The sequence below is a fragment of the Chionomys nivalis genome, chromosome 17 (assembly GCF_950005125.1).
Source record: "Chionomys nivalis chromosome 17, mChiNiv1.1, whole genome shotgun sequence".
Lineage (NCBI taxonomy): Eukaryota > Metazoa > Chordata > Mammalia > Rodentia > Cricetidae > Chionomys > Chionomys nivalis.
The window spans coordinates 25,042,759-25,068,810 of record NC_080102.1 but is presented as its reverse complement, the minus strand read 5'-3'; the positions used below and the strand labels follow the sequence as shown (position 1 = coordinate 25,068,810).

At 41.6% G+C, this 26,052-nt stretch overlaps 1 protein-coding gene across 1 annotated transcript in view; it reads left to right on the top strand.

Moving 5' to 3' along the window:
- Positions 1–25,653, top strand: part of Kcnq3 (potassium voltage-gated channel subfamily Q member 3) — a 269,125-nt gene extending 243,472 nt beyond the window's left edge. Inside the window, exons 10-15 of the mRNA XM_057791628.1 lie at positions 6,348–6,550; positions 7,528–7,630; positions 10,065–10,196; positions 12,277–12,375; positions 14,847–14,931; positions 16,789–25,653. Coding sequence (XP_057647611.1) covers positions 6,348–6,550; positions 7,528–7,630; positions 10,065–10,196; positions 12,277–12,375; positions 14,847–14,931; positions 16,789–17,523 — 1,357 coding nt within the window. The 3' untranslated portion in view covers positions 17,524–25,653. The remainder of the gene's footprint in view (positions 1–6,347; positions 6,551–7,527; positions 7,631–10,064; positions 10,197–12,276; positions 12,376–14,846; positions 14,932–16,788) is intronic.
- Positions 25,654–26,052: the final 399 nt, after the last annotated feature.

The following is a 26,052-nucleotide window of genomic DNA, read 5'->3' as shown; positions in this document are numbered from 1 at the left end:
CAACGTTATGTACACACACAGTGAAAGAGTATTTCCCCCTACCATTAATGGTAAATGCATAGCAAGTAGAAAAAAAAATAGTCATTCTCTATGATAGTCATAAAGTCCATCCATTAATTTCAAAGTCTTAGTAATAATATTGCACCAGGGAACATCAATATTAAGCCTTACTAAACTTCATTTATTCTACAGTGTGTTGGGAGAGACTAGTGTTTTATGTTCTGGCCACCACTTTAACCATCATTTGTAAAGTGTTCAGCATATAGGCATCAAGCCTCCTGCTGGTAATTAGGGTGTCTTTGTGATAGAAACTAGGAGTTCCAAACGCTAAGAAAAGATAACTATGTTGACAACTGCTTGCTTGAACCCCATTGTTCAATTTGTATTTTCAAACAATTTACTCTGAATAACATCCTTCAGAATGTGTATTTGTCTTTGAAGAACAAAAACATCATCCAAGACACCTTCCTTTTCTCTTGCCTGGTGATTATGTCTTTCTCATTTAGCAGAAGATTATTCTTTGTATCAAGGATTTAAAGTAATGACTGTAACTTTGAAAGAATGAATATTGTCTGCCAGGTAGGGTTCTCTGTAGATCAAACCTCACAGCCACCCTATGATCTAAATAAAATACTGTTTTTAATCCTTATTTTATAAATAATAACTGAGATGCAATGAGATAAGAACTTTGTACAGTGTCTGTAAATAGAAAGACACAAAGAAGAGCTTGGACCCAGCTGGTTTACGTCCACAGGTCTTGGTCCCAAGCACAGTGCTAACTAATCCTTGCAGTTGCTTTCTTGGTCACTGTAGGTGTCCCTTCGCTTGTTTGTTTTCCTTTACCCTGTCTTGCTTGGCTCACAGAGCTGAAGCCCGTGCCAGAAGAGGAGGCTATAGAGGCCTGAAAAGGCACAAAGCCAGAACCCGCTGTGCAAAAGAAGAACATGCAGCCCGGTGCTGACATTCATTCTTTATGTCTCCCCCTGACATCACCACATGAAATTCAACTCACAGTTATGCGTGCTGCTGGCAAGGAAGTCCATCCAGACCCTAGAATCAGTGTTTGAGAAAGGGGAGAAGAATTTTGATAGCAGTTAACCAATCCCCTAATTTCGCTGATGAGAAAATTGCTACCCAGTGCAAAACAAGAGATTTGAGTATGACCCCATACAATTAGTATTTTGTCCTGCTGTCCAGACCAACAACACTGTCTCAAGCAGCCCAATATTAGAGGCGCTGAAGAGAGATTTGGGCCAAAGTGGTGTATCCTGAGTGATCCCTGGCTGTTGTAAAGGCTTTGCCTCCATTTTCCCTGAGAAACAATTGGGGCACCATGGCTATTTATAACACACCTTTTACACTGGATAGTGATTAGGTTGGGACATAGATGTTGGAGAGGAATCAATAAATCGGTTTTATTGAAGTGCTGACTCTGGGCCTGACATTTCATAATACTCTCTACCAAGTCTGGCTTTGAGAGCAACATTGGGACAAAGTAGACACTGTCCTAGCCATCACAGTAGGGATGTGGGTGTCATGTCCTTGCTGACATCATGATTCAAGGAAAGCTGGAGGAAAGATCACACAAGGGCAGTGATCATTAAAATGTAAGCTACTCCATCAAACAATGCTGAACAGCATCCATTCGCACTTATGATCCTTCTCCCATGGGAGGAAACTAATTGAATTCTTCTGGGTTCTTCAAAGAGCATGGAAACCCCATTTTTATGTCTGTGAAAATGTGAAAAAGGAAGTTCCTCTCTATACATGCCTCTTGTATTGTCTCTCCCCATGATCTCGTCATTCCTTAAGACAGAAGAACTTGGCACAGCTCTCCTGGTTCCACAAGTCTGAAGGCTATACTTATTCAGCCATCTAGCTGTCACTGATAGATATATTAGTGTTGTCAGCAAGTCATAACAAATTACCACTAACTGGATGAGTGAATGATTTAAAGAACTGAAATTTACTGTAGTTCAAGAGGCTGGAAGTCTGACCTCAAGATGTCACCCAGACCATGCTCCCTCCAGAGACTTTTGAGCATGGTCCTTCTCTTCCTAGCTTCTCGTGGTCACTGGCAATTCTTAGTTTTCCAATCCATGCCTCTACCTTCTCACAGAATTTTTTTCTGAGTATATCTGTGCCTAATCTCCATTTTATTTTTATTATAAAGATACTACTCACTGGAATAAGTATCTGCCCTATTCCAGAATGACTTAAACATGGTTACATCTGTAAAATTCACACTCCTAGGCATAGTTTAGGTCTTGAACTTATTTGGAGGGAGAGACAATTCAGACTTCTATTGTTGCAATCATATGGACAAAATTCTTTTCCTCTACTCAGGTAGAAACTGGCCAATGGTGGAGAAGCTCTAGGTTAGTCTTTGGTGTCTCTTGTTTTCATGGGTATTTGGTGTGTGATATCAATGAGTGTTGAACAACAGGCAGATGAGAGTAGCTGTGTGTGGAACCCTCTGATACTGGAGATTCATGAGGCTTCTGGTATTGGGACCATTGGGTCCTACGAGTGCCACCACTCCTGTGTGATCCTATGAAGTCAGTATTCTCCATCCCTTTAGTATAGTGGCTGTTGAAGCTTCCAGGAAGGGCTAGCTATGGGGATTCTTCCGGGTTGACAGCAACCAGTGTTACATATCTCTGCCTGAGAGGTGTCTGTTTGAAATCTTTGATCCTAAAGATTCAGCTGTTCTCTGGAACCCTGTAGGTGACCAGGACTGGTAGTTTTCCTTCTCTGCCTCCTCCCTGCTTTACTCATTGTCAGTTCTCAGCTCTCTACTCTCTCTCACCATCCTCTACCCCTGCAGCTTTTCCTTCACACTGGTGCTCTCAAACTCATCTGTGTCTTCTTCAGCTGGGAGTCTCCTCACTGTCTTGCTGCTTTCTTAGCCTGTGCTGATCTGGCCGTAATCTTCCTGCTGCCCGTGCCATCAGTACCTCAACTGTTGTCTCTGCTGTGTCCTTTGTGTTACCAGCTCAGCCCACAGCGAGAAGCCCTTCCTTCATTGGACCAAATGTAATGGCAACAGATGGGTCAGTCCTCAGAGACTTCCTCCTGGTGACTTGCTCAGGAAGCTTGAACAGCTTGCTTATATAGCCTGAAAGTCCATTCTTGGAATAATCACAATCAGTAGTTTTAGCCCAATCATAGTCTTGCCTTGTCAGTACCTCTGTGAGTCATGGCTTATGATATAAACTATTTAAAATAGCCCTGGATGACCCTGAGCCTTGTCATGTAGTTTTTAAGTTCATCCATGGGCAAGTCAAGATATCTGGCCATGGTATGGGGGTGTTTTGGCTGGCTGCTTAACTGAAAGTCTTTTTGCTCCAGACAGCTAAGGGAGCTAGAGATGATAGACTTGCTGCTAATAAAGAATTGGGTTGCCCCATCTCCCAAAGTCTGCTTTTATGAAGGAAAATGAGTATCAGAAGGAGTGCTGACAATCAGAACTTATATAACTTACCATTATCACTAAGAGTAATCTTAGCACAACTGAATATGCTTTAATAATATCCCACACTGATTTGGTGCCCTAGAGAGATGTGGACCCATGTTTTCCATCTCACTACAGACGAGAGTAATGGTAATTTAGAAGTAAGAAGAGATGGAGGTTCTCCAGGTAGACATCAGAGCTCATCAAAGATCTGAATACCAGATAGTTGTGTGACACTGAGCATGACAAGAGTTCCCTGGATTTTACGATCAGATGTTGGAATCCAGGAATGGTGTCTGCCAAGAGACAACCTTGATTTTACATTTCCGTCCCCACTTGATCTGTTTCCAGTTTTCCAAATCCAGGCGTGGAGATTATTTGTCTGCACGTAATCAGGGACTCTTGCTTTCCAAGGAAATGGCTGTCAGCAGTTTCTCCACTCTCCTCTAAGAACAGGGCCTGGATTATGTATGCGCCGGGGGTCCGTATGCAGAAGGGCAGAGATGAGTGTTGAGTTTCAGTTACCAGCTTTGCTTTGCATTTCATTATCCTGTGGGGTCTTGGATTTCAGGCAACCCAATTAAGAAGTAAGCTGAGCATCCTCTTTGCTGGAGGAAGAATTTTGTAAGCCTCTTAGGTGCGGGGGCTGAGGCTTCTGTGCCAGTGTATCTGGATTCCAGAGACAGTCTGAAGTGTTATCCGTGACCAGTAGGCTGTTAAATGACTGTGGCCAAAGCAATTCAGACTCTCAGGAATAGCAGTGAAGCATCTGGCTTCCAAGAAAATGAATCCTAAATCTCAGAACTGCTAGCGGAAGAGGATCTTCTTATTATTCTTCTGGTGATCAGAGGTTGTGATGAAATTTCAAATCAGAACAAAGTGGCTGTCATTAATTTTGTCTTCATTTAGTTGATATAAGTTTAAGATCTCCACATTTTAGCTTTTACCAAGGCAGAGTGAGCTCGGAGACAAGCATTAAGTAAATATAAAATGCTATATAAATAAATCCCCTAAGCTCATCTCACTTCATATATATTTTTAAACTAAAACACAAAACCCTGCCTTTATGCCCCAGGGAATTACACTGATCCTTTCCACACATGTCACCAGCCTTCTAATGCGTCTCCTGGAAGAGGATTATTTTCCAATATAGTGATGACAGCCAGTGCTTAGTGGAGGCTTCCTGTATCATAGATGGGGATAAGTACTTTCCATGCATTATCACATTTAACATATAATAAGCCCTGTGAATGCAAATAGAAGGTCACTATCTTGCTCATAAGGAATCTGGCAACCAGAAAAAATGCAGTTATGTGTCCTAGCTCAGTCAGATGGGTTATCAAGTTGTATCCACCCAGCCTCGTTTTGACCTGAAGTTCATGCCTGAGGTATGCTAGCTATCCAGAAGTGCCAAGTAGGGGCTGTTTCTACTTTATGACTTTATAGAAAAAAAACTGATATGGAAATGCACAGTCTTCATAAAATGTGTTAGTCATCAGACAGAGGAAACCACATGTCTTTGGGGGATCAGAGCACTGAATTTTCACAAAGGCATGTTTAGTTAGGGTTTAAAATGGCATGTAATAATGAGGTTGACTGACATGGCAAGAAAAGGCACTGGCAAACAAGAAAAGCTTGTTGTGCATCTTGGGGAGGGGAATGCAGAGCAGAATACATAGGCTACAAATGGTCGGGTGGCTCAGAAGCCAAAGGCATGTGCCAACAAGTCTGGTGCCTTGCATTTGACCTCCAGGACCTACACTGTAGAAGGAGAGAGCTAATTCCTTTAAATTGTCCTCTGACCTCTACATGTGCACAGTGACACACATGGTTGCATACACACAGCATAAATAAATCCAAAATGTTTAATGTAATGTATAGTTAGAGGAAAAACATTGTACTGAAACAATGTTTATGGAGTCAAGCAAGAGCTTCTCGTAGTGAACCTTATGGTATTCATATCTGGTTCCAGGTTAAACGCACTCACAATATTGGATCAGGGATGAGTTTGTTACATTAATGATGGAAAATGATGCTAAATTTTGATTGGAAGTTAGTGATTTAAAAGTGTACTTTTCCCACCAAGACTCATGAACCCCCTAGGTTCGGTCAGAGGAATCTGCTTGTGGAAAGCAGGTTAAGGGTCCCTGCTTTGTGTAATTTATGTCATTCATTTATGTTTGATTCATTTATGTGTGATGAGAATTTGCCTGTGCCCATCACTATAAAGAGAAAAGGGAAGCTATTGATATAGAGAAGAGCATGAAGAAAGAAGAAATTTTGTTGTATGTGACTATACATTAGTAACTCAGTCTTGTCCATGGAAGGTCCATTCCAAGCAACTGCAGATAATATTGAATTCTATTGACATTATGTCTTTTTCCTATACATGCATACTAAGATGAGGTTTAATCAATTAGGTATTGTAAAGACTAATAAAGATAACCAGTAAACAGTTATGAAAACATGTAAGTGAGTGTGCCCCCTGCTCTCACTTTACACCCCTACCCAACTATAGTGTAATTTTGAGTGGTTGTCTGCAGGTCCTTGAAGTTGCTTTGGTAAAAGATACTGCTGTGTATCTTGTACCGGGTTTAGGTTCCAGATAAGCATAGATGAAAATCTGGGGACATTGGAAATTTGCTCACAATGTAATGAGTTGTAAAAATTCTGAGCTAAAATTAAGATTTGAGTCCCTGCCCCCATTAAATTACTATATGCTGTATCAGGTTAGTTCCCTAGGTGTACAGTTCCCATGCACCCTCAGGTTGGCTCCCTAGGCACACAGTTCCCCTGCATCCTCAGAAGGGAATGTGAGTCTTTGTGGAGGGGTGGGAAGTTACAAGAACCTGCACTGAAGGAGGAAAATTGTTCACTTTTGCTTATTTTGTAGCCAAAAGCTGGGTCTCTTGGATCGGGTTCGCCTTTCTAATCCTCGTGGTAGCAATACTAAAGGAAAGCTATTTACCCCTCTGAATGTAGATGCCATAGAAGAAAGCCCTTCTAAAGAACCAAAACCCGTGGGCTTAAACAATAAAGAGCGTTTCCGCACCGCCTTCCGCATGAAAGCCTACGCTTTCTGGCAGAGTTCTGAAGGTAACATCCTTCTCTCTCTCTCTGTCTCTCTCTCTGTCTCTCTCTCTCTCTGTCTCTCTTTCTGTCTCTCTCTGTCTGTCTGTCTCTGTCTCTCTGTCTCTCTCTGTCTCTCTCTCTCTCCCTCTTCCGTCTCCTTCCTCACCTTCCCTCCACTGAAGATCTCCCGCATCCACAAAGAAATCTCTCCTATCCCACCCTCAACCAACTTCTTGTCTCACTTTGTGTGTATCCCGTGGGCTGGATGCATGAGTGACATAGTTCATGACTCCCAAGTGAGGAAGCTTCCCAGTGGCTATTGTCACCTCTGCGCTTCAGTGCAAACCTTTCCAAGGAGTCTTAGGATCCGCACTATGCCTTGAAAGGGAAACCATGATGAAGGCAACAAGAAGGATGCGGAGAAGCAGGTACAGCCATCTGGAAAGATGCACATCACCACCCCCAGGGATGGAGAAGAGGGTGTGTCGGGCACTATAGGAATGATGACCTCAAGCACCCCTCTCACTTAGCAGAAGGGAAGACAAGGAGGAAAATATTGTTCCAGGTGTTTGAATCTACTAAGCCCTTGACACTCATCATGTTGTTCCTGCCTCTCTGACGCCTTCAAGTTTCAAAAGGGTCAGAAAGTGACCTCCCAAAGTCACAAGCAGTGTTACTGCCAGGGCAAGAATTTTAACTCAGGTGTTTCTGAGTCTGAGGACCAAACCTGTGTTTTTGGCTGCTCATGTGATCACCCACACCTGCAGACCCCACCAGACTTGCTTGCTGGCCTTCTCCTCCACGCCGGTTCTGACCTAGTCATAGCTCTGACTCAAACTTCTGTATCTCAAAGTGGGATGCTAAGGAAGGATAAATGGTGTCACAATTGGTGTCCACAATGTGGGGTGACTAATATACATACTGGAGAATCTGGTTCCACGGTGGTCTTCCAAATTTTCCATTTATGATGGATGAAATTAACATATACGTCTCCCTCACAGATGCTGGGACAGGCGATCCCATGGCAGAAGACAGGGGCTATGGGAATGACTTCCTCATTGAAGACATGATCCCCACCCTGAAGGCTGCCATCCGAGCTGTCAGGTAATGGCACCTCTCCCGAGCTATATACACTCTCGGGCACCGACTTCATGCCCATGGGACACAATTGGTCAAGTGCCCTTGGGCCTTGAGAAGGATACAGGAGCCTCTACCTGGTCACCATAAGCTGGGTCCCATGGCTACTTCATCCTCTGTGGAGAACACTACCTTGAATACAATGATTCTTCCTGAGACGGTTGACCTCCTGACAATGCATCCATCCAGGACACATCTTTCTGGCTTTAACCAGCATTTACTATGAGGGGTGTCAGGGTGGAAGATGTAAAGACATGGGGCTTTCCCTCAACATTCACCCAAGTAATTCAGTATAGTTCTTCTTCTGCCTCTACCTATCCATCTCTTGTTTTTAATCAACATTTTAATATGATAATAAATTATAGATATTTTTGTCTGATTATTAGACCATAATTTGCTCTAGTTTGTTTCAAAATCCTTCAGGAAAGTCAAGAGAGTATGTTACTTCTTAAAGAAAGTATAAAACAATATAGGTGTATTCTCACTTTAATGAGTGGCAGGAGTGAGTTATGATCTTATCAGCAAGATCTTCTATCCAATAGGCCAGGGAACACAATAGTTTTGCCAGATGTGGACTCCAACAAAGGCTTTGATGTGACTCCTCCCGGTTCCATATAAGACAGAAAGGCAGTTAGGTAGATGCATCTGTTACATTTGTTGCTGACTGATCAATTCTACCCCCCCCCAAAAAAAAGCCCAGTTGATCAAACCAATCCAGAGGGTGCTCTGCTGAGATACTCTTGCTCCCATCTCTGCACACCAAATTTGTACCATCTTTCAGATGTCTTAATTCAAGAGATAGTATCTCTTTTATAAATATAAAATATATTATATATACATACATATATATGTGTATACGTATATATATAATGCCAGTATCATAGGTTTTGTGATCCCTTGTTCTTCATCTCAAGAATTCAGCGTTGCCATCTTAGCATATAAAACCACACATGTCTTAAGTGAGGGAGCATCAACTGGGTTCCATTAGACCATTCTGGTCAAGCACAGGCAATAGGCAGATCTGACCTCTGAGCCATTACCATTCAGTGGCTCTGCTTCAAGTGGAGCTAGGTAAAGGGCAAGTTTAAATTCTGTGTTGTGATGAGGAAACTAGTCTATATGCCCAAATTGTCTTTAGAATCTGTGGCTGTGGTTTAAGACAAAATGTACTTGAACTGCGCCACTCAAGAGACATATGCCAATAGGGACTGGAAAAGCCTGGCATGGGCAGGACCTCCTGAAACTACAAGTGACTGGCACTATGCACAGAAGGCTGGAGTCCTCGGAGGACAGCAGCCTTTAAAAGTATTAGTGTTGATTTACAGGGAGAGGTATATGAAGGAGTCCCCATGTTATAATGAACTTGTACAGACTCACAGAACAGAACCTTTCTAAGGAGCCCAAAGAAAAAGAATTAGAAGCCGCTGTTCTGGTTTGACCTGGTTTGTTCACTGGTGTGTTTGGGGATTTTGAGACTGAGTTTCATGTCGTCCTGGCTAACCTCAAGTTCACTGTGTAGTCAAGGATGGTCTTGAACTTCTGATCCTTCTGTCTCTACCCTTAAGTGCTGGGATCACAGACATATAATGCCATGCCTAGCTACTCTTAGGATTTGTGAGTAGAATGTGAGTAGAATCCAGGCATTTTCAGACGTGGTCCCCAGCAAGTGGTACAATTTTGGAAGATTGGCATGGGCTTAGCTAGGCAAAAGTTCCGACTATGGTTTAGGGGTAGCCCTTGAAGAAGTTATAACTTTATCCCAGCTCTGTCTTGGGCTCTCTGTTTTCTGATCTGTGATGTGACCCAGCCACCTTAGGCTCTGGATGGTACCAATTAGATCTAGTTTTTCCTCCACACCTTCTTCCCCACCAAACATTCACATAAAACTATGAGCAAAAATATGAAAATAAACCAGTCCTTCCTATGTTATTTCTGCCACAGTGAAAGTGAGAAATTTGACAAGCAGTTATCAAGGAGGACAAGCATTAGCCGTCCTCAGTTAAAAAGCAGTGACAGCAACCAAGAGCCTTATTGACACGGAAGCCTGGCCCTGATCCAGGTCTGGCAGCCTGACCTATGAGACGTGGCATTCTCAGAGCCATGGTTGCTCCTCTGCAGATTGATTAAAATACTGATCATAAGGAGTGATACTTAGTATCTCCTAGGTAATGAATGTTCAGCAACTGTTCAAACGCTGTTATTACTTCCATTTTCTAATTGCTCAAATGATTGAAGAAATGGCACAAAGGGACAGAACCAGAGCCGAAGGCCAGCACTCTGCCAGCAGGAGCTTTCCCTTCCTTCTTTTCTCCCACTGCCTCTGGTGGTTGCTAGATGTGTATTCTGGTTTCCCTCTCTGTCTTCCCGCTCTGAAAAAAAATGCCTCTCTTTTGCCTTACAGAATTCTCCAATTCCGCCTATATAAAAAAAAGTTCAAGGAGACTTTGAGGCCTTATGATGTGAAAGATGTGATTGAGCAGTATTCCGCAGGGCATCTTGACATGCTTTCCAGGATAAAGTACCTTCAGACGAGGTAATACATTCGAATAGAAGGGCCTGTGCTCGCTCAGCTGCTCGGGAATCCATGTCAGATGATCATAGAGTTTTAAGAAACAGGCATTCAGAAGTAATCCAAAATACAGCAGAGAAACTTCAAGAATGGAAGTGCCCATTGTGGGTGTATGGGCCAATAAATTTTACTCTCAGACTAAAGCTTGGCAAGGTATAGAGAATAATGAGACCATAGTGACCAGGGGCTTCTGTCCCTTCCAAAGGAGATGATTGTTACTATGTCTTATTTAGTCCTGTTTTTTAAAGATGCAAAGAAGCCCTGAGGCATTGGCATGGCCAGTATCAACTCCCTGATGGGCTTCATGGAGAAAAGAAGATGTGCATCTGTCCAACTAGTTCCTGACTATGGTGCTTTGGATAACCATAAAACTCAGATCATCTAGACGGTTCAGCTAATTTATTCTAAGTATAAAATTTCAACCATGTGTTAAAATTTTAAGTGTTATGCATAATAGTGAAAATACAGAAGAATGGAACCATTTAAAGAGACTTTTTAAAAATAATGCCATACTTTTATTGAATTCCTAGGTACTTTACACATATATAAATATATAGGAGCCATTAGGATCCTATGAGGTACTTATCACATAACAGGTGCCCTAATAATGATGGGGAAACCAAAGCTGGTAGGGTGGAAGACTAAGCCAAAACTGTCCATTCGAGAAATTGAAAGCACGGCATCAATATATGTATGTCAACGATGCATCATCATGAGACTAGAAGATGAACTTTGCCTGGACCCAGCAATCATGAACCAATGTGCTGTGTGTGTATATGTGTGAGGTTAACAAAAAAGTGGACACATGTTGGCTCAGAAATACACATGGCATACATGATGTCATTCCATCATATGAGAGACCTGAAAAGAAACTGACACAATTCAAGGTGACTTGGGCTTCCTCTTCCTCATCCAATTAATGCCCCCTCGTTAGAGTGTCCTCCTGACTTAGAGCACTGTACCAATGAGGCTGTTACAGTATACATGGACTTGCATGTATGTTTATTCATGACTTTCTTTGCCTCTCACAGAGTAGTAGATAGCAAATTGGGGTTCAATGCCTGCTTCAATACACCAAATGTATGATGTTTAAACAAGTTTTCATTCCTCCATGCTATCAAGTATGGCTGTCTGAGAGACAGAGGAAGAAAGCATGCTGCCAACAACAGCCAACACTCCAAAAATATCAGTCAGTTTTAGTGTTTACAGAATGTATAGCTGTAAACATACACTGTCATGATTTTTGATAGTTATCAAAAAACGTGTTCATGGAGATTATGGTTAGAGGTTGTCTGCCAAGATGATGAATTGCATAATCTCCCCACCATGTATATACTTCAGTAGGTTCAGCAGAAAGGAGGGCTGACACATCATATGATGTGTCTGTATGTCTGTTGGAAATGCAGCTGAGTTACCAGAGGAAAATGTGGTCCAAGACTATTCCTGAATGTATCTTAGTGGTCATCCTGATAATCTCACCTCTGTCTCTGCCCCCCCATCACGGTGAACAACATCTTTCTGTTGAACTGAGTGTTGAACAGAAATGGTAGCAGGGTGCTGGAGCTAGGGATAAACCATTCTTCCTTGCCTAGCATCAGAGGTCTGTGCAGCTGAAAACAGAGCCTGGAGTCTGACAGTTAAACCTCTCTAATTAGGTAGTTTGGGGATGAATAAAAGAACTGGAAGATTAGATAGGCTTACAGGATATGTGTGGCATTTGCTATGAGAAATAAGACATAGCCCTCATCCCAACTCTGTAGATTGTCTCCCTCTGCTCTCCTGGGGATGAGAAAATGCTCTTGCACCCCAGACTGAAGAAGACATTGCACCCCCAGACTGAAGAAGATATCAATATTCTGGCTGGCAATTTCTCTCCTTTTGCTCTCACTCTGTCTCATCCTCTAATGTCCCTCCCTTTCTTACACATTCCAAACCCACATTTGAATTAAGAAATGTAAGAATTTATGTTCTCACAACAACAAAGCTTTGTGTCATCTAATCCCTCCTTGTTTTGTTTCTTTTCTTCTTTTTCTTTTTCTTTCAGAATAGATATGATTTTCACCCCTGGACCTCCATCCACTCCAAAACATAAGAAGTCTCAGAAAGGCTCAGCATTTACCTACCCATCCCAGCAGTCTCCAAGGTGGGGCATGTGGTTTCGAACTGATGAACTGTTGAGCACAAGGCCTGTGCAGTATATCTATCCCCCAGTCCTAGCCTGGGTCTTTTACGTGGGTGTAGTTGCTTTCCCTCAAATGAAATAAACAGAGAATTGAAAGGCTGATTCAAGTTGTGACCATTTGAAAATCCTCTGGGCAGATAACTTCCTGTCCCTATTCCAAGAACACATAAATGATACTTATTTTTATGGTTTTTAGAATAGGAAATAACCAGTTTTCTGGTTATAAAGCAAGAAGAAATCCATGAGTTTTGTTGAAACAGAGAACATATCTGCTGTTAGCGGAGCGTATGCATTCTTTGTCAGCTCATTTGTGTTCTCTTATACAGTGCCCTGAGGGTTAACTGATATCCCTTTCAAGAGTGAGAGAAGGCATTCAGATGCCAGGGCCTCTAACAGCACTGTAAATCATAAAATTCTCCAAAATGTGTTTTAAAATTTTGAGCAAGTGTTGTCCTTTGTAAAGTCCATTGTTTGCATTTACACCTTTTTCCCCAAAAAACATCTTTAATGCAAACAAGAAAAGTGAATGAAGGATGATTGTGCACTTCTTAGAAGGAAGCTTGTTGGGGTGAAAGAAGGCATCTTCAGCCTTGGGCTTGGCATGAATATAGTGGGTCCCAAGGCTGCTGATTCTTCTAGTGGGAATAACTGTTCCAATGTTCTGTTGTAGCTAATGTTAACAAAGAGTCCTGATTTCATATCATCCATTTTTAAAAAAATATCTATTAGAGAATTCTACTCTTATACATTTCTATTTATTTTATTTTAATTGATTAGTTAATTAATTCGGAGGCTTTGTATTGGTTTGATTTTTGTTTTCGGGACAGTGTCTCACTACATAGCATAAACTGGCCTCAAACTATGTAGCCCATACTTGTCTTAAACCCATGCCAGTCTTTCTTCTTTGGGATTTCAGGCATGCAAAACTACAGCCAACTAACAATTTTCTTTTTTTTTTTTTTTTTTGAGATGGTGTTTGGGGATGTTTTAAGAATTTTTCAGAGTCCAGCACAATAGTTCACACCTGTAGTCCTGGCTCTTGAAAAATGGACACAGGAAAGATCTTGAGTTTGAAAGTACCCTGAGGTAGAGAGGAGATCCTATCTCAAAACAAACAAAATTAATATTTATGTGGCCCATTTCCTATGAATTCTCACATGTAATGTTCTAGCAGACCTCCAAGGTGGGTTCTTTATATCACTCATATCATATATAATAAGAGCAGTGTTGGAAGAAGGAGACCACTTGTTTCCAAGCTGCCCAACTGTTTAGACCTGAAAATAATCACACAGGAACTGTATTAATTAAATCAATGCTTGGCCCATTAGCTCTAGCTTCCTATTTGCTAACTCTTACATCTTAATTTAACCCATCTCTCTGACTCCGCCTTCTTCCATCCAGCATTCAGTTTAGTTTCCTGGCCTAGCTAGGTTCTGCCCTGTTATAGCCCCAAAGAAGTTTCTTTATTCATTAATGGTAATCACAGCATACAGAGGGAAATCCCACATCATAGTGACACTAAGAGATATTAATTCCTGAAGTCATAAAACTAGTAAGAGAAAATGTCTGGTTTGACAGAAAACTGTATCTATGAGAAACTTGTCTCATGAGAATTTGTAATATAAGCAAACATTTGCCCAGAAAATAGGTGAAAGGACACTCAAAATTTTCCCATGCTCACTAATGAATTTTAAAGCATCAAATTGAATGTACCTATGCAGGACAAATAAAAGACAGTGGGCTGGATGTAGCAAGAGGCCACTAATTTTTGAAATTTGCTTCAGATGAAGAAATAACTTAGCCGAGACAACAGCATAGGAGAGCGAAAAACTCAGCTGTCAAGAGAAAGTCCAACTCAAATGGATTTTAGCAACAGCAAGTGTCTCTGAAACATCCCATCTCCACATGGTATAAACATAATGGAATGAACAAGAATTTATGCAGCTCATTATTGTACATAAAGAGAAAATACAACTTTTCCCTGGTTCCTGCCGACATCATTCCAGCAATGTTTTCCCAATTCAGCTGGTGTTTGCCATTCTAAACAAAATGGACCAGATGAAATGTGTGTTCATACTCCACATAATTTTAGAGATGAGACAGTTGCTCCTTCATCCCCACAGGGTAAAAGCTCTGAGATTGAAAGGTAAAGGAATTTAATTTAAAGGAATAAACACTCTAGGCATTGTTAGATACTTGATAAACCTCAACACAGCAAAGCCTCCTTCACCACAACTTCCTGTCCATTTTCATATCTTCCTTCAGGGAAGGCAAGCATGCGATCCACAGTCCTGACTAAGTGTGTCAAAATAATCCCCTTTGCTAGCATGTGTGAGAACCATGGTCCCATGTGTGTGGTCTCCCAACTTAAAATGACTTTGCACAGTGAAAACGGATGCAACGATCTTATAGAATTGTGTTTTTTTCCTTAGGAATGAACCATATGTAGCCAGGGCAGCCACATCAGAAACTGAAGACCAAAGCATGATGGGGAAGTTTGTAAAAGTTGAAAGACAGGTAAGCCTCACCAAAATGATAATATGTAACCTTATTTTCTTTTTTTAGATGTATTTATTATTATTTTATGTGTTTTGCCTATACATATGTATATGCATCATGTACATGACTGATTCCTGCAGAGGTCCCTGGAACTGGAGTTGTAGATCTTATGAGCCACCCTGTGGATCCTGGGAACTGAACCCAGGTCATACATAAAAACAACACTTGTTAATTGCTGAGCCATCCTTCTAGCTCCATAGAACTTATTTTCAGATTCCATTTTATTCATATGGAAATCAGGCATAAGAAATATCACCTACCACTATAAAAAATATGTAAATTAATTCCCTAGTTTTGCATTTACTGGCTGGATGACCGCCTGCAAGTTAATTGCTGTTTTGAACCTCAGGTTTGCTTGTCTGTCAAGCAGGGAATTAAATAGATCATAAAGTTGGTGGGAGGAGTAAATGAGTCGACCCATGGGAATTACTTAGAATGTTAGCTGTGTGCAGTGAATAGTCAACAGCTGGTCACCGCTGTCCACTTCATGCTTCATGGTCGCCCCTTAACAGATGTTAGCTCTCTGCCCATGGTTTCATGTTCCTTTCTGTTCTCTTTTGCTCTAATCCCAATCTGTGGGTAACCTTCATGAGGTGGCCTAGCATGGGGCCAAGTTATGGGAAGGGCCATTCGGAGTACCAAGAGAGGCTTATTCACTGTACCCCATGTAGCTCATTTCTGTAGTTCAGTAGATGAATGACTCTATCATTTCCCTCCAGGACTCATGTCAATTCTTTTATCCACCCCCTAAGACTAGATCCATGTAGGGAAAATGGGAGAAAATCTCAATGATTGCTCTCTTGCTTCTTATTTTTTAATTTTAAAATATAATCCTCGTTCTCACATGTACTGGCTCTGTGACCTTTCACAAGTTGTCATCTCTCTGGTCACTGTTTCATCACCTGTGAAGCAGACATTACAACAGCCTTCACATTGTAAGGTGGTGACAAGTAAGTAAGTCAGTAAAGTGCATGAAATAAAGTTGCATAGCTGCTGCCAAAGTGTCCCTTAAAGCTGTGGCTTAGATGAACCTTATCTGTGATCTGTCCCAACTCTCACAACCTCATCTTTCCAGTGAGGTTATTTCCTTACCTGATTTGGTGAACTGTGAGCTATCTGAGGGGAAATATCACACGCAACAATGCACACCCTTGTGTATATGATTTGGTGAACTGTGAGCTATCTGAGGGGAAATATCACACGCAACAATGCACACCCTTGTGTATATGCACCAGTGTTAATCGTCAGGGAAGAAACATGTCTATTATGCATAGATGCACACACACTTGTACATTCTACAAGTGTGGCAAATTCGTGCTGACTAACGTTCAGACTTAGGAATGCCATAACCAAAGCAGAAGCAGCTTCCATCATGGCCTGCGTGACCCTATTGGGTCTCTAGGTCTGTAAAACTCCATTAATGCTGACACTGGCCTCCGGAACTTGCATTACCAGGTATTAATAACAGACACTAGTAACCATATCCTTGCATATGAGAAAAGTCTCAAAAAACAAGAACTCCACTCCTTCACTGAGTTAGTAGTATCGCCTCTTCCAGAGGAGGACAATGAAAGCCTGGAACACTTACTTAATCTCAGCCTGTCTGTGGGATTCTGGTCTTTGACTTCAGGTGACCTCCTTGCCTGTGTATTTCTGCATGGGTGTTGATATATGCATGGGATCTTCTAGCAAACATCATGGAGCCATTTAGAGCTGCTGTTATTATTGAGACCTGCAAAGCATCGCTTCTGAGAAGCAGTGACGGTGACCCTCATTCCCTGAGGAGCAGTGAATCCAGGTGCTTATGTTTTCCAGGTTCACGACATGGGGAAGAAACTGGACTTCCTTGTGGACATGCACATGCAGCACATGGAACGCCTGCAGGTCCATGTCACGGAGTACTACCCGACGAAAGGGGCCTCGTCCCCAGCAGAAGGGGAAAAGAAAGAGGACAACAGGTATTCTGATTTGAAAACCATCATCTGCAACTACTCAGAGACAGGCCCCCCAGACCCACCCTACAGCTTCCACCAGGTGCCCATCGACAGAGTCGGCCCCTATGGGTATTTTTCACGTGACCCCGTGAACCTGACCCAAGGGGGACCCAGTTCGACAAAGGCTCAGCCCACCCTTCCCTCCTCGGGAAGTACATATGCAGAGAGGCCCACAGTTCTGCCCATATTGACTCTTCTGGACTCGTGTGTGAGCTACCACTCGCAGACAGAACTGCAAGGCCCCTATTCGGACCGCATCTCACCCCGCCAGAGACGCAGCATCACTAGGGACAGTGACACGCCTCTGTCCCTCATGTCCGTCAACCACGAGGAGCTGGAGCGGTCTCCAAGTGGCTTCAGCATCTCCCAGGACAGAGATGATTATATGTTTGGCCCCAGTGGGGGATCGAGCTGGATGAGGGAGAAGAGGTACTTGGCTGAGGGGGAGACGGACACAGACACAGACCCCTTCACGCCTAGTGGTTCCATGCCTATGTCATCCACTGGGGATGGCATTTCGGATTCTATATGGACCCCTTCCAACAAGCCCGCTTAGAAGGGGTCACTGGAAGACTCCTGGTACTGTAGACAGACTTTGTACAGCTCACTTCTCTCACGCCTAGCACTTACAATGGCGTAAGTGGCTGTGTCAAGCGCATGCATGTGCGCGGTGGCCCCCCTACAAGCAGGGGCTTCTCACAGCCTTCTTCCTCCCTGTGTCACTGCAACAGAATCGCTTCCTTTTCAGCATGGTTTGCATGACTTGGCACTATATAAACGGCACTGTTAGTCTCTTCTAGATACACATTTATCTGCTCTTCTTACTTTCAATCATGATCGAAACAGGGAGACTTACTGGTGAGCTGTGCTATTGTTTGGTTGGCTGGTTTGGGTTTTGATTTGGATAAACTGAGAGCAGAGTTTAAGTTATTTCTAGGCTCCCTTCCCCTTTGTGTAAAAAATGCTCCAGTTAAATCAACTGTTTTCTAAAGCAAGGAAATAATTTTCTCAACCAAATCATACAGTGCATTCCAATGGGGCTGGAGGACAGGAACAAGATAGTCAATCAACACCCAAAGCCAAGATTTTGAAAAGTATTTCACTAATGGAAGGCTGGTAAAATTATTTAAACACTCCCAAAGGGACTTGGTCTACTGTTTATACAGTACTGTGCCTCAGTTTCCTCATCTGTAAGATGTTGGTGATCCAAAATATAACATCACACATGTTTTGGATTGGTGAGGAGAAATCTTACATACATACCACAAACACAGAAAAATAGTTCTCAATTTATGTAGCCAAAGATAATAAAATTTACCAGAAGTGGGGTGCCCCCTCTAGGCAGGAGTTGTATTTCATGTCTTCAAAGTAAGATTCCAACCCACTCTTCGGCCTGTACTTGAATCCCAAGTGGAAATTAGAATCAAGAGCGATTATCTTTCCAAGTCCTCTATTTAAAAGTGGGAAGTTTGGGCACAAGTCAAGTGACATTCCTTGAGACACTTGGTTGTCATGTGTAGAGTAAGGACTCCAAGCCTCTGCCTGGTGATGACTCACTCCTTGCCTGAGTTTCCCCTCCCATTATCCCATTTGACACCAGGATGCAGAAATCATGCCGAGACACCAGCACTCTTTATCCATGAGATATAATCTTCACTCTTTATTCAAAGCAAGGAGGATATCTACTTTGAGCACAAAGCATGTTCACGTGATGCTTTGTATGTGAGATCCAGGGTGGAGAATACAAACTAGTTATGAATATGCAAATAGGAAGAATTCCCAGAACCATTGACTTTTACTCCCCCCTCCCCCCAGATTTTCAAAATGAAAATACTAGAACCACCCAAAATCAAAAGAACTGCTGGAGTGTCAGCCAACAGCCTAGAGATCCCTGCCCTACTGCAGGAGGATGGATGCTAAGCACAAGCCACCCTGTGGCCTCCTGGGAGGTATTGCTACATGCTGCAAACCTCTGATTAAAAAAAAAGGTTGGACTTTGGCTACTCTTGCTAGATCACTATGCCACAATATTAGTGTCTCAGTCTTCTCACGTATCAAAACACTGGTTTTAAATCATTGCCATGGTGACCATTAGGTGATAAAAAAAAATACCCCAAATAAGTGTTTATATGCCAATACTGTTGCTGTGTTGTCAAGATCCATAGATACCATGGCAGACATATGGCTGATGGTTTCATAAACTCCTAATCTTAGGATCCTGCCCTGTGTTTGGTAGAGATTCCTCAGCAATTGGTTTCTTTCAATCCACATGCTGAGATTGGTCCTGTACAAACTGCTGAGAATAAGTAATGATGAAAGCTTGTCCCATGATATAGGTACTTAAATCCAAATCTTTCAATTCCATGAACTATGACAAGCACTGAGAATGGTAAGAAATAGCTTTCATGGATGGTATCATGAATGGAACCTTTAAGTTCAAGGCAGGCAATATAGTCACATACATTGGATACAGACCTTTGTGGTTTGCAAATTGACTTTCTGACAATCTGAAAGACAAAGACTGTTGCCCTGTCTTCCCAGTTTTTTCAATATTATTTCAGTGGTGCCACTGGGGCTATAAGAAAACATACACCTCTTCCAAGGGACTTAGTTCTTGAATTTGATCTTCCTAGAATTTTGTCATCAGAAATAGGTGTACTATCTACTATCTAGCACCAAATATATGCTACCCTTCTTTATATGCATGGGATAGGGGAGGAAGTTAGAGAAAAATATGTACCATGTGATTTTTTTCCTAACATATTCACATTCCTTCAGAACTTCCTAGCATCGGTATGTTACACGTGGATGCATTTCTTCAGGAGTTCAGTGGAGTTCTTGGTCAAGAATTCTGTGAACTGAAGCTTGCATTGTCTTGCAAGCAAACTATAAGTAAGCAGTCTTGTTTTCCTGATTCAAAATCAGAGGGCAGCCGGGCGGTGGTGGCGCACTCCTTTAATTCCAGCACTTGGGAGGCAGAGGCAGGCGGATCTCTGTGAGTTCAATACCAGCCTGGTCTACAAGAGCTAGTTCCAGGACAGGCTCCAAAAACCACAGAGAAACCCTGTCTCGAAAAACCAAAAAAAAAAAAAAAAAAAAAAAATCAGAGGGGCAGAAATTAGTTTTGTATTTGACTATCAGCAGATGTCAGTTGTCTGTATCAGATAGGCACAACCAAATACGTAGTGTGTAGAGAACTGCTGTGAAGAGCCCATCTAAGAGAACAAACAGGAGAAAGATGGTCTGAGTCCTTCTGCCATAATATTCTTTTATAGAATTCTAGACCAGCAAACAAAACCTACTCATCTAAACCTGATGGTGCATTGCATGATCACCATGGGTAGCACTGAGGATGCAGAAGTTCTACTCTTGGGGGTGAAATGATGGTGTGTGTCCCATGAAGATCTTTTGTAAGTCAAGAAAAAAATAATCTAAGGACAGAATAATCCTAAAGAATTGGATAACATGTACCAAAAATCATACAAGTAGCTCTGCAGCTTGCTGAGGAAATCTCAGCAGTTTTTGCAGAAACCTAGAAATACTGACAAGCTAATTCCATCACAAGAACTGGGAATAGTTTTCTCAGGTAAAAGGATAATCTCATTTTATATATTTGGCTGCAATGCTTTAAAATATAGTACATTTAAATTTTTAAGAAGTAGGGCTGGAAGTATAGCTCAGTGGTAGAGTACTTGCCTATCATACAGAAAGTTCTGGCTTTGATTCCTAGCATGGCACAACACACACACACACACACATTAGGGGGATGTATCTTAGCAAGCTAAAAATGAATAAGAGGAATCAATGCTAGTTAAAGGGTAATTATATTAGGCTGAATAAAAGTCAGTTTATGTGTAAATTTGATTATTAAATATTATTATACAGATAAATGCTAAAAAGATACAAAAACTGAAATTGTGGGAGAAAAAGAAAATATTGAATTGAGAAAATTTTTCAATAACTATTTTTAAAACTTAGAATTCAGACTTACTAAATATGACATTGATATTTTGAAATCTTGTTTTAATGAAGTAAATAGAGAATACCAAAGTATATAGGTAAAACCAAACTAATTAACTAACAATTATGCATATTATGTCTTTTCTGTACAAAGCAGATCCTAGACATCGTAACTCAAGCATAAGCACCCTTTGAAAACATGGCATAACAGAATCTACTCACAATTTGCCAAAATAATTCTCATAATGTTATGCTACTCTGAGAGTGTAATAAATAAGTATTCATTTGGTTATTCATTTAGCAAGATTTATGAGGTACCACTGAACTCCAAGGATTGTGCAAAAGAATTGCAGAGATCAGGAATCCAGTTTCTGTTATAAGAAAGCTGGTGGCTTCAACCGTCAATGATCCTTTTAGACTTTTCCTACCTGATTTTGTATCTGCAGACAACTATCCACTAATAATGCCTCCCAGAGGGGAGAATTAAAAGGTCAACACAGAAGAAACTGGAAGCAAAAGCACTGAACCAAAATGATGATGATCCTGTCACCTCAGGGAAGGCAGAGATCATTGAATGGGGAATTTACTTTTGGGTTCATCATTTTGGACTCTGTAACACCCAATAAGTGATGTAAACGTGTGGGCTCTGAGAAAGGTTCCTGGAAAAACTAGCCTTTTCCATATCCCTGCCGCACTGGAGGCCTGGCAAGTAGCTGAGGCATCTGTCTCACCGTACTGACCAAAATTGCCTTGGTACAGGTCATGGCAAAACATCTATTCGAAAAGAAGGAAGTCACTTTGCCAGTGAAAATCTGCAGATCAAAATCCTTGGAGGGAAGAGAAGAGATGATCTCAGAAGTCAACTTTACTTTTGACAAGGCTGCCACATAGACCCTGATTCCCATGATACATTGTTACCCCAGATGATGCTGCATAGAATAGACCCTCGTTGGTTCTCATGAATATGTCCCAAGGCACCCAGGACCACTGATATTTTTATAGCTTTAGAGTTTGGCGGTATCCTTAAGAATTTATCTTCACTTGTCTTCAAAAGCATGCTGTTGCCAGCATGAACTTTAACCTATATATGCTTTCTGTATCCAAAAGAAATTCAAAAATTCTCATGCTGCTTTTACCCTGTTCATAACTGAGCCATCTATACCCTAAACATGGCAGCAGATAGCAACTCAGTAGTTCCCAGAAATGTTAGAGACTAGAATACTTATGAAGCTTTCATAGGTTTTGAAACCATGGAGTGATGATAACGTCAAACAAATGGAAAGGATATTGAGATGACTTGTATAAAAATCTGAGTTTTGTGACATTCAAAACTATTTCATTCTATTTTAAATTTCAAGGGAGACAATCAACTCTGTATAAAGCCCTTAGTACAGTAACTGGTCCTGTACCAAAATTGTCCATGATTATCCATGTCTGCTGTTTTTACAGTACATGTATGCTCCATAACACTGATTACTGATATTACTTATGGGATCTTAAGTTTACAACAGAAAATATTTTTTTAGGAAAAAAGAAGCTGGTAGAGATATAATCCAAATTATTGCATGATAAAACTAGGCATTTTTTTTCAGTTGCTCTTTAACCATGTACCTGTCTGCAGCATGATTGTTTTTTTCCCTCGTCCCAATGTAGAAGATAAGGAATACTGGAAGGAGCATTAGGAATGCTGGTTCTCGGTAGGTATGTGCTGAAAGTGCTGTTGAACAGAGTGCCAGATGTAGCCATATTCTCTTTTAAAAACTACTTATAGGATATATAGGCAAAGAGAAACTAATTAAATATGATAGGAAAGTCAACTATCAAAGGCTACCAGTAGCACCCTTTCCATGAATGGGACATCTTCAGGAAAGGGCTCCGAACTTGTTCCCATTCTTCCCTGTGGATGTGATCTCAGACTTCCATGGTCTCATTTCAGTCTGCTATCTCTGATCCATCTAGGATCAGATGTACTTACACAGAATTGAGGAGATACAATTTCACAGACTGTAAAATGCTCATAGCAAGACCTTGGTCACTCATTTCTTTTTTAGGGCAGGGCATAAATGCTCAGAGGACAGGGGCCTTATCCAGGTCTCATGATATTGAAAATAAAGATGAAGTAGTGGAGTGAACCTAGATCTCAGGTCTCCTTACCCCTCGTCCAGATGTTGACCCCAGAAGATAAATGGCAGTTTCCTGCCTCTCTTGAGAAACAGCTGAACCAGAAATAATGTTTGAGAGCATCACTCTAGGGGACTCTAGAATAGGACTGATGTTCCCAAGTCCTGAAGATGTCCCTTCTTCTGAATATCTCATTATCAAAGGGCCCAGAGAAACCTCGTGTTGTTGAGTATAGTGAGGTAAAGACAGAAGAACACCCTTTCAACCATGTCCATGACTACTGTCCCCCACCATTATGACTATTCTTGCATTGTCTCTTATTGTGCCAATATTGGACACAAGATTTGTCTATCCCATGGACTCATTCAGCTCTATGCACACCTTGAGTTGTAGCCTCAGATAGAGGTCCAATGAATAAGACTTCTCTATAGATGTGATTTAAGTAGGACCTGATTTCTTTGGGAATCTGACATGCCACAAGCTTCCAGTTCTACCAAAGGTGACACTGTGTACCAGAGTATCTGGGTTTTATCTGAGCAGGCCTGACTCTTCTTCCTTTACCCCAGGGGATCCCCATGCTTGCCATTTCATAGACAGACACCTTGGGCCCTTGTCAAAAACTTCCTACAATCAGTTCTGATTTAAATATATCATGTCTGTATAACTGTGATAACACCTTAGAGAATAAACTGGTCTTCATGACTCATGTGCAGATTGCTAGAAGTGTCCACTTGGCCTGTGCTTAGATTTGCCAGAATTTGACAGTGTTCCACTAGAGTTTGTATGAAACCCATTGGTAGGATAGGCTGTGTTAGAAATCCTGTGTTTGCTGGTCCAAAGCTCCTGAAGGAATCAAAGAGAAAAGTGGAACACTATAGGATGGATTTCTTTGACTGCATTATTCTAACAATTGTCATTCAGCCTGAATCTTTTTTCCTCTTAACAGCATTCCTCTAGGATTGAAGTAAGTGCTAGGAAAATTAGTAATTTTTATCATAGTAAAAAAAATGCAAACCAAAACAGATCTATGTAACCTAAGAATGGCTTAAGTTAATTAACCACACCTAGCCTAGTACTTAGGAATATACCAACTAAAATTGGAAACCTAAGAGTGCTAAAAACAAAAGTTTGGTTTCAATGCTCTGTTCTCTAACTCTGTCCACAAAACTGAGGTCTGGGATAGAAGAACAGTTCCCACTAAGTTCTTCTCTATATTGCCTGCATGTGGCATCCTTAATGCAAACCCACTTGGGGGCTGTTATTGGCTGCACAGAAATTGAAGCTGAGAAAAAGACAGCTGCCTAGATGTCACATATTACAAAAGAAAGATCCTGGATTTTACACAAAACCATGGACCGCAGAAGCTTACCCTATCCCTGCCCCTACACCAATTTTCCCAGGCAGTAGAACTGGTCCCCGGTTAGTCTTCATGGTCCCCAAGAAGACATTTCCCTCCTCTGTGCAGTCAGTTTTTCAGTGAAATGATCGTGCACCCACCCAAGCTCCCTAGAGAAGAAGGTGACTGTGTCAGCTGCCCGCTGCTAGTCAGCAGGTCCTTTGAAGGTTTTCACAATCCAGCTGTCGGAGGCAGAAAGTGACGCCACATAAATTATTCACAGGGTTCACATTGGAGTCCATTAGCCCTTGGAGTTTGGTGGCCACAGATATTCCCACAAACACCCGTTGTTCTCTGTCCCCTAGATCCTCTGTCACTGTGTTTATCTGAATGAGTTCAAATGTGCCCCAGTGTCGCCGGCTGTCATCTTCTGCCTCTAGACTGCATCTTTATTTTAGGGCTTTGAAATATCGTGCGGACACAAACTAGCCTTTAGAACATGTTCTCTGGGAGGTCAAACGGGCAAATCAATTGTGTCTCCATTTCTCAATATTAAGAGAACAGGAATCTGCATGGACACCAAATGCATCTCCTAACAGGGTCATTCTTTACCCCCCTCTGAATCCAGTTCCGGGGAATGGGAGATCAGCTTCAAGCCTCGGCCCTCCCTGGGGGCTAAGCAGAGGATTTGGACAGCCCTTCAGTCAAACAGCAGGCATAAGCTGTTAGAGAGAACCTCCGCCAGGTTCCGAAAAGCCTATTTAGGATGGATACACGTTTTCAGATTTGCCAGTTCTTCCTGCTTTAAAGAGAGAAAAAAAAATCTCTCTCATGCTGATGGGCTATGAATTTTATCCAACCCCCCCTTCCTAATGTAGCAGTGATAAGAAACACCTACTGTGGAAGAACAAATTGAGGTTTCCAATGATATGAACCACTGTATTTGATTTTAGGTTGTATTTTTCTTTCACCCCCTTTGATGGCATAGAATTCTGGTGCCTTGCTCCCTGGATTTGTTTCTGTGCTATGAGTAGGCTCTCCACATTCTGGCTTACACGGGAACACAACTATTCCACAAGTGCCCTTTAGTGCTCTTTATAATATGGTTTCCTGTAATTTTTAAACTGTATGTGTAATTTATATTCTGATTCTGTCCAATATTTGACAACTTTAATAGGTTGATTTCCATATATATATTATGCAAACAATTCTTACCTGATTTTTTTATGTTCTATCTCAAGATCAATAAAGATTGCGCCACTTATTAATAAGCAGATGTCCCAATGATTCTGTGAAAAATGTCTCAGAAATGCTTCAGAATGGCTCTTTTGGGGCTGTATTACTGAGGGTCAAAGGCACTGTTGGTACTACAGAGAATCGCTACAAATACGCATGGCCAAACACAGCAAACATCTATTTCTTGCCCAAATGAAATTCCATCGTACACTGTCTCAATGCTTATGAGTGATACAAAGATTTAGAGTACTTCTAACATGGACTATACTTATTCTAGCATGGAATAAACCCCTTTATCTCCAGCCACCAAGCCCAGCCAGGAAAGGAGAAAATGAAAAAGTCATACCATCCTCTAACTGCCTGGCATGCAATGACTAGTTCTTTCTAGTCACGTTTTCATTGACCAGATTTTGTCCCACGGTATTGACAAAA